Source organism: Camelina sativa, chromosome 6 (genome assembly GCF_000633955.1).
Source record: "Camelina sativa cultivar DH55 chromosome 6, Cs, whole genome shotgun sequence".
In the NCBI taxonomy this organism is placed as follows: Eukaryota; Viridiplantae; Streptophyta; class Magnoliopsida; order Brassicales; family Brassicaceae; genus Camelina; species Camelina sativa.
This window is the reverse complement of record NC_025690.1, coordinates 15,449,967-15,458,580: the sequence shown is the minus strand read 5'-3', so window position 1 is coordinate 15,458,580 and position 8,614 is coordinate 15,449,967. Positions and strand designations below refer to the sequence as shown.

The 8,614-nt window shown below is 36.2% G+C and overlaps 3 protein-coding genes across 4 annotated transcripts in view; 2 read left to right on the top strand and 1 right to left on the bottom strand.

The window, feature by feature from the left end:
• Positions 113–3,252, top strand: LOC104791553 (delta(14)-sterol reductase). The gene is made up of 13 exons (XM_010517471.2): positions 113–318; positions 431–548; positions 636–706; positions 814–870; positions 989–1,080; positions 1,423–1,470; positions 1,615–1,735; positions 1,820–1,866; positions 1,957–2,038; positions 2,179–2,255; positions 2,330–2,449; positions 2,594–2,668; positions 2,913–3,252. Exons 1-13 carry the CDS (start codon positions 259–261, stop codon positions 3,064–3,066), a joined length of 1,122 nt encoding a protein of 373 aa, XP_010515773.1. The 5' UTR covers positions 113–258; the 3' UTR covers positions 3,067–3,252.
• LOC104791552 (fructose-bisphosphate aldolase 8, cytosolic) lies at positions 4,469–6,370 on the top strand. Its single transcript, XM_010517470.1, has 3 exons — positions 4,469–4,591; positions 4,993–5,220; positions 5,316–6,370. Exons 1-3 carry the CDS (start codon positions 4,564–4,566, stop codon positions 6,134–6,136), a joined length of 1,077 nt encoding a protein of 358 aa, XP_010515772.1. The 5' UTR covers positions 4,469–4,563; the 3' UTR covers positions 6,137–6,370.
• The window catches only part of LOC104791551, a 2,430-nt gene continuing 914 nt past the window's right edge, over positions 7,099–8,614 (bottom strand). Inside the window, exons 2-4 of one of the 2 annotated variants that reach the window (XM_010517468.2) lie at positions 7,959–8,069; positions 7,603–7,683; positions 7,099–7,486 (exon numbers count right to left, since the gene is read on the bottom strand). In XM_010517468.2, coding sequence (XP_010515770.1) covers positions 7,406–7,486; positions 7,603–7,683; positions 7,959–8,069 — 273 coding nt within the window. In that variant the 3' untranslated portion in view covers positions 7,099–7,405. The remainder of the gene's footprint in view (positions 7,487–7,602; positions 7,684–7,958; positions 8,070–8,614) is intronic. The other variant, XM_010517469.2, reaches the window with a different exon arrangement.

Here is an 8,614-nt window from a genome sequence, read left to right as displayed (position 1 = left end):
CCCACATAAGCCGTTAGGTTCAGGTTGGTTTTTTGGTTCGAGACATTTATTAGTTTTAGGCTTTATTCGTAATAAATGAAGAGTTTAAGGGTTCTTTTTGATAATTTCCCCCACGAATCACACAAGTGAGAGAGCTCATCAGAGTCCACGAGCTTCCCACTAAAAAAAATACTTGAAACTAAAAAACAAATCGAAGAGGGCGATACAAACGATTTCGAATGCTTCTTCATCTTCTACTTTGATATCCTTCATCTTCTGATGCTCCTAGATATGGATCTCGGTGTTCTTCTACCATCTCTTATTCCATCATCGCAATCTGTGAGCTGTCTCTCTTATTCGCTTTCGATTTCAATGTCGCTATTTAAATTTTTGTGATTTTTTGTTCGATTTTTATCAATTTCTGTTTTAATTCCGTTCCGAGAATTCTTAGGTTTATGTGCTTGTGTTTTACTTCGTTTACTTGGCCGTCGCCGGAGAAATTCTTCCCGGGAAAGTTATACGCGGCGTTCTTTTATCAGATGGCTCTCAACTTCGTTACCGATGCAATGGTTTAATTTAGTCTCTCTGTAATTCTGTGATCTTCGCCACTTCTATTTCAATTCGTTTTGTTGATTCCCCCAAACATTTGTTTACAGGTCTATTGGCGTTAACATTGTTGGTCGCTATTTTGGGACTCTGTGCAAAACTTGGCATTGTATCACCTCTTGTAAGTGTAGTTACCAAGATTGAAATTGTGTGTTTCTATGAATCCGAATGAGTGAGTTGAGACTGGAATTGCTTTCTTTGTATTCATACCATTGAGATGTTTTGCAGGTTGTTGCGGATAGAGGTCTTGAGTTACTCTCTACTACTTTTATTTTCTGTGTTTTGGTAAGATGATCAAATCCTAATTGAGGTTATCTTTGTTTTAGTCTTATTTACAACAGGATCAGATTTGCTCTTGGGTGGTGTAGTGTGTAATCTTCATGATTTTTCTTAATATTGTCAGGTGACATTAGCATTGTATATTACTGGGAGAAGTTCCTCGGATAAGAGTTCTTCCCTAAAGCCTCATGTCTCAGGAAATCTTGTACATGACTGGTACTGACATAATATATTTGGATATCTCCTCCTTTCTTGTCACATAAACCGTTTTTTTAAGTTATATATATTGGCTCCTGCCAGAGAATAGCTAAGTAAGAATCTGTACTCTGGTACTATATAGTGTTTGAGACAACGATTTAGACATTATGATTCTACAGAACCTCGTAGAGTGTTGAGTAATTGCTCCTCGAATGGTCGTAGCGTTAATTCAGTTAACAGCAGCAGTGACTTAGCTTTTCAACTTTTCTACTGAAACTTTAAGTTCTGGTAGCTGTCTTTACTTGCTTTTTCCAAACAACTGCTTCTTTTTTTCCTCATCTTGTTTGTTTCATGTGATAGGTGGTTTGGATTACAGCTGAATCCTCAGTTTATGAGCATTGATCTCAAGTAATCCATCTTTCCGTTTTTTCTTATATTTGACATCCCGGGTTGCATCATTGCTTCAGCTTGCTCAGTACACATATCGAGTAGCAGTTTAGTACTATCTACAATTATGCATGTTTATGATGATGGGAATTATTCCTTGTGTAGGTTTTTCTTTGTCAGAGCAGGGATGATGGGATGGCTACTTATCAATCTCTCTATTCTGGAGAAAAGTGTGCAGGATGGTTCACTGAGTCAGTCGATGATTCTTTACCAAATCTTCTGTGCGGTAAATTTGGGTTTACTTACAACTCCTGCTTCCTGTAGTTGATTATCTGTGTTTTGTTAGTTTTGATTACTTTCATAATTGCAGTTATATATATTGGACTACTTTGTTCATGAAGAATACATGACCTCTACGTAAGTTCATGGCGTGTTAAGGAAACACTTTTGTTTTACCAAAATATGAACATTTCCATAATTACAAGTACTTTGATTTTACCTTTTCAGGTGGGACATAATTGCAGAGAGACTGGGCTTCATGTTAGTGTTTGGAGATCTCCTGTGGATTCCTTTCACTTTTAGCATTCAGGCATGTAACTGTGAGCTTGAACACAACCAGAACATATTTATTGATAGTATCTTCTAGGCATGTTACAGTTATTGTCGAAAACAATATCGTTCTTGAATGCTTGATCACTCTGTGACTGGATTATCTTCTCTATGGTACAGGGCTGGTGGCTCTTGTACAACAAAGTAGAACTAACAGTTCCTGCTATTGTAGCCAATTGCCTTGTCTTCCTGATAGGGTAAGTTCTGAGTCTTGTGTAATTTTACATTCTTAGAAACTACACTAAAAACCCCTCAATTTCATTTTTGACAGGTACATGGTTTTTCGAGGGGCTAACAAACAAAAACATATCTTTAAGAAGAACCCAAAAACACCTATATGGGGCAAGCCTCCAGTGGTAGTTGGTGGAAAGTTACTGGCTTCAGGCTATTGGTATGATATATTATCTTTCTTTTGTTTCTTTGATTGGTTTGGCCGTCTCTGTCTTTGATTGTTCACATGCTGGGAATATAGAAATGAAAGTTCCGCAATGAAACATTTCCGATAACTTAGTTGCTTTTTTTTAATATATTACAGGGGAATTGCAAGGCACTGTAATTACCTTGGCGACTTGATGCTTGCTCTCTCCTTCAGTTTACCCTGTGGAATAAGGTATCTTCTTCTTCCTTAGTTCATTTTTCCACCACCAAAAGTCATGTAGAAACTAATACCAATATCAAAAGTTTCTAAGTCTCTTTGGCTTTATATAAACGATGTTGAGCTCCAACCTGGTATAATTGATTGATAGAGTATGAGATTCTCTTACTTTTAAGACCCACCGTTTGAACTTTCCAAAGCTTTCAAGTTCATTTTTCCAAAGGTGTTTGTATGATGATGTTTTTTTGTATATATTCAGTTCTCCGGTTCCATATTTCTACCCAACATATCTTCTGATACTGTTGATATGGAGAGAACGAAGAGATGAGGTGAGATGCGCAGAGAAGTACAAGGAGATCTGGGCAGAGTATCTTAGAGTAGTCCCCTGGAGAATACTTCCTTACGTTTATTAGATGTGCCAAGTCACGAATCCTCCCAGTTTCAGATTCACCCTCTTGTGTCTTATTCTCTCATCATCTTGTTTTCAATGTGACATGAGAAGATCCCATTATGGCCTTTTAGCAATACTTGATTGATACGTTTGAGAATTCTACTTCAGTCATAATTATTTAACATTGATAGCAGCGTTTTTCTGTGTTTTTTTTTTTTGGCTTGTTTTAAAACCAGACTCCATAAATTTACAGAAGAAAACAATTTGTTTGATGTTAAATGTCATGATGGAAATAGAAAATGACTAATACAAGAACAAATTGATGTTTAACGTTGCTGCATATGTTTATTGGATGAAATGGAAAAAAATAACAAAAATAGATATTGACGATTACAAAGTTGAATGGACCAAAAAAAAAAAAAAAAAATTGAATGGACCACCTAAATATCTACATACATCCCTTTTGGCATATTTGTTTCCTCTTTTTTTTTTCTGGTTAAAGGATTTTGTTTCCTTTGTTCCCCCTATTTTATTCTTCAAATAAAATGTATTTCCTATCCTATATTATTATTTTTTCTTAAATAATAGTATGGAATATCGGAACAGTTGTTTCCATTTATAATCATATTTTACTTTTAGTAGATCATAAAGTTTTTTAAAATTTATTTGTCAACGAGCTTTATTAAAAAAATTATATACACATATTAAAAAATGCTGAAATACGTGTCAAAGTCCCGTAATCCGTTATAATATACTAAAGATCAATTTTATAATTATTTGAACCTAAAAGGAAGTAGATATATAAAAAAAACCCATTGAAGATCCTAAAAGACACCTTTAAAAGTTCAAAATGTTAATACACAACAACATAAAAAAAAAAAACTTCTAGACTACAACATGTGTCGGTAGGAAGGGAAAAGAATTTGATAGTTTTTTGTTGATGATTCATTGATTTGAAGAGTCGCAGCTGTTTTGCGGTTATGTGTCTCCATCTACATCTCAGATCTATGGTGATATNTTTTTTTTTTTTTTTTTTTTGTGAATCTAGAAACACATAACATTTCTCAATAAAGAATATTCTATTGAGATTCGTAGTCAACTATTAAGTGTTTATATCAATTAAAATAATCATAAATTAAAATATAATTCGTCGTGACGGTTTGGGCCGTAATGAGGCCGAAGTCATGCTGCTCGTTAAATTAAGACATGGAGTTACCAAATTACCCCTTAGATAATTTGCTGTGACTGCACGCTAACAAGGGGTAGAACGAAGATTAGCCAAAACTACCACTTAAAAAAAAAAAAACCATGTGAAGATCCAACGGCTGAAAAAGCTATTTCTTGGGGAACATGCAAAGATCTGACCCTAGAAATTAACATTTCTCACCAACCAATAGAGACGCATCCGCAGCTATAAAAAGCCCGAGCCCTTTTCCTCTACTGGTCCACCATTCGTCTGCCTTCTTCCGCATCTCTCTTTTTAATTTCTCTCTGATTTCCTCGATCTTTCCGTCCAACCATGTCTGCCTTCACCAGCAAATTCGCCGGTACGATCTCTCTTTCTCTCCCTCCTGCTTGTTATACTTTCGTAGCGATTTGCTGTTTAGATTCGTGATTCGATTCCTGAAAAGCTTTTAGATCTCTTGTTTTGCTTCTTGTTAAGCGTGTTTAATTGTCTAGATCTGGTTTATTCTTGAGCTTAGCTTGTTTTTAGAGTTGAATTGGATCTGTCGATGATTTCTATGGCTAAAAACTAGCGTAGATCTGATTCTGTTCTCATCAGTTTTAGACTCGTTCGGATTTTTTTCTTCGTTTTATCGATTTGTTATATAGTTCGCGAACGGATCTAATCTAGTATTCACGATCTGAAGCTTTTTAGATTGATTTACAGTTGTTGGTTGTTTCTTATGGTGTGATTGATTGTTTATGTGTTTTGGAACATATGTAGATGAGTTGATCGCCAACGCTGCCTACATCGGCACACCTGGAAAAGGTATTTTGGCTGCTGATGAGTCCACCGGTACCATCGGAAAGCGTCTTGCTAGCATCAACGTCGAGAACGTTGAGACCAACAGACGTAACCTTCGTGAGCTTCTCTTCACTGCCCCTGGTGCTCTCCCATGCCTCAGCGGTGTCATCCTCTTCGAGGAGACTCTTTACCAAAAGAGTTCCGATGGTATGAACTCAATCCTTTTTTTCTCTTTATGTTTTATATTATGTATGTTTTTGTGATGGTTTCTTACTGATGATGGTGTTGATTCTTTGTTACAGGCAAGCTTTTTGTTGATATCTTGAAGGAAGGAGGAGTTCTTCCCGGTATCAAGGTTGACAAGGGTACCGTTGAGCTTGCTGGAACTAACGGTGAGACCACCACTCAAGGTCTTGACGGTCTCGGTGACCGTTGCAAGAAGTACTACGAAGCTGGTGCTCGTTTCGCCAAGTGGCGTGCAGTCCTCAAGATCGGCGAGAACGAGCCATCTGAGCTATCCATCCATGAGAACGCTTATGGATTAGCTAGATACGCTGTTATCTGCCAGGAGAACGGTCTTGTACCAATTGTCGAGCCTGAGATCCTTGTTGATGGATCCCATGACATCCAGAAGTGTGCTGCCGTGACTGAGCGTGTCCTTGCAGCTTGCTACAAGGCTCTTAGCGACCACCACGTCTTGCTTGAGGGAACCCTCTTGAAGCCTAACATGGTTACACCAGGATCAGACAGCCCCAAGGTTTCACCTGAAGTCATCGCTGAGCACACCGTCCGTGCCCTTCAGAGAACCGTCCCAGCAGCTGTTCCAGCCATCGTCTTCTTATCTGGTGGACAGAGTGAGGAAGAAGCTACCAGGAACTTGAACGCAATGAACCAGTTGAAGACCAAGAAGCCATGGTCATTGTCTTTCTCTTTCGGACGTGCGTTGCAGCAGTCTACCTTGAAGACATGGGCGGGCAAAGAGGAAAATGTTAAGGCAGCTCAAGAGGCTTTGTATGTGAGGTGCAAGGCTAACTCAGAAGCCACTCTTGGAACCTACAAGGGTGATGCCAAGCTTGGTGATGGAGCAGCTGAGAGCCTTCACGTGAAGGATTACAAGTACTGAGCACATCGTCTATGGTTTGAGTTTGTGGCGTTTTGTCATCTTCCTGGATATATTTCTAGGGTTTTTTTTTTTTCGTTTTTCTACATTATCGGATTAAAGGTGTTTCTTTTTTTCCTACGATTTCCTTTTGAATTTGTGTTTTGATTTTGGTTGGGTTTGTGTTATTTAGAATTGAGTGTTTTAAAACACGCCCAAATAAAAAAAAAAAGCCTATTGAGGTTATTTTCTCTTGAACCTTGAAAGACCTCTTTTGTGGATTTTAAAAAATCAGCTAATGATCATTCTCCACTTGTTAAGCCTAATTTATTATCTTAAAACTACTTGATTCAAGAACACGACATCTCCGGATCTCCCTAGTCCCTACAGAACAATTACTCTTTTCTTTCCACTGTCTACAAGTGTTTTCATACGAAAGCATTCAAAAGTTAATAATCAAAAGAAAACAGCTAAAAGAACTTATATCCGTTTGTAAGATGGGCCTAAAGAAAATGGGCACGCTGTTCAAATATATGTTAAATTAGTTCTCCACTATATATCATAAAAGCATTTGCTTTCCAGATCATGTAATAGTTTGGTAGTATATATAAATTTAGATCGAATCTTACCAGCTCAATGGAATAATCTGATACAGAGATAAGATAATGGAAATACTTGAAGAGCACAACAAAATATCAGTAAATGATGGAATATTTTTACCTTTTTGTTTTACATTTTGATACAAAAGTTAAGGGAGGTTCGTAATCTAGTAATATATTTGACATACAATAATTGGAAAATGTTTAAACCCTGAATTTATCGAGTCTAAGTCTATTGTGTGGGTCAAGCAAGAGTCATGATTTTCTTAGACGAGAGACGATTTCAAAAGCACTATACACGCTCTTGACGGCGAGAGGCTACTTTATCATAAAGCTAAACATAGTTTGGGGGGAAAAGAAATTAAAATAAAGCTAAAAATAAAATAATATTCAAAAGAAAAAACAAAATAAATAAATTCAAACTTACAAACCGTTTAGCATTCAGTAGCCTAATCCCATTTCCGTTCCCTACTAATGGTTAATCAAAAACACGAAAAAACCCATCATAATTTTACAAATCAACCCACAAATCATAGCCAAATAAAATAAAATAAAAAAACTAAAACACCCAAAAACTAAGCAAACATTCCAAAATGTAAAAAAAAAAAAAAAGTAAATACACAATATAAAACCATATAACCCTAAACCCAAATTAGTTCTTGATAGGTTGGTCTTGTCTTGTGAGATAAGCTTTTCACTCGGTGTCAATGCTCTTGCTTAGCTCCTCCAGCTTCTTCAACCTCAGCTTCTCGCTTTCTCCAACCAACTGTCCCATCTCCCCAGGGAGAAATTTAAGAAAACAGAACACAAACCATTAAGGTTAATAAGCGCGAAAATAAAAACTCGGTTCTATTGATTCAACGAAATAAAAACCAAGAACTCGAAACTAACCTCCATTAGCTTGGTGATCAGCTGAACTTTCTCACGATTCTTCTCATTGAATGTATCCAATGCTTCTTTGTATTCCCTTTCCTGTTTTCATATCATCACACAACAAAAAAAACATAAGCTTTTGGGTTTTGTTTATTGAATCAAGAAGCAAATACCAAAACAAGTCCTAAAATATTGACTTTTGTGAACCCACAAATCTTTTGTCAACACCATAACAACCCAAAACCCTATACAGCTGACATTTAGGATTGAGTTTGGGTCTGGTAAAAGACCAAAACTTTTAATAGCAACCGGTAGTTAGACATACTTTAATCGGGTAATCGAATGAAGCAACTGATCTTGAAAAGTATATATACCTTCTTTTGAACCGTAGAGCCTAATGGTTTCAGTTCTTTATTGACACTATCAATCTTCTTACGCACCCAATTGACTTCCTTCCTCATAGGATCTGCCATAGATTCAAGCTCCTGAAAATAAAATATATGATCATTAGCACAAAGTTAAACCCTTTCTTGAGAACAGAACTCATAAAACAAACTACAAAAAGCAGAAGTTCATGTCCACAACCACAAAGCCTAGATTTCACAAATCAACAGACTTACTTCTTCACTATGTGATAAAACAAACCAAATTTACTCAACAGCAAAACAAATTGAGAAGTACATACAAAACCATATGCTTATAAGATATACAATTTTAGAAGGTGAAATCATAATTCATAACCCAATTAGAACTCCAAAATAAACCAGTTTATAATATATATCAATCACAGATCATCAAACCTTCCAAGTTGAAATTTTTACTTTAAGGGTAAAAAAAAAAGTTTCAATTTTGCCTAAATCCCTGAGTCCAAAATCCACAATGTTCACATCTTTAAAACCCTAATTTTCTAATTGCAGAAACATCACCAAAAATTCAAATCACAGCAAACACAAAGACAACCAAAACTGCATGAGTGTAAATTTCAAACCATTTTGAGTTTCAAATCTAAAAAAAAAAAAAAAAAAAAAAA

Coding starts and splice junctions, on each gene's coding strand:
- LOC104791553 (XM_010517471.2), top strand. CDS start 259: ATGCTCCTAGATATGGATCTCGGTGTTCTTCTACCATCTCTTATTCCA. Junction 319..430: donor TTATTCCATCATCGCAATCT/GTGAGCTGTCTC, acceptor GAGAATTCTTAG/GTTTATGTGCTTGTGTTTTA. Junction 1,736..1,819: donor TTTACCAAATCTTCTGTGCG/GTAAATTTGGGT, acceptor TCATAATTGCAG/TTATATATATTGGACTACTT.
- LOC104791552 (XM_010517470.1), top strand. CDS start 4,564: ATGTCTGCCTTCACCAGCAAATTCGCCG. Junction 4,592..4,992: donor CTTCACCAGCAAATTCGCCG/GTACGATCTCTC, acceptor GAACATATGTAG/ATGAGTTGATCGCCAACGCT. Junction 5,221..5,315: donor TTACCAAAAGAGTTCCGATG/GTATGAACTCAA, acceptor TCTTTGTTACAG/GCAAGCTTTTTGTTGATATC.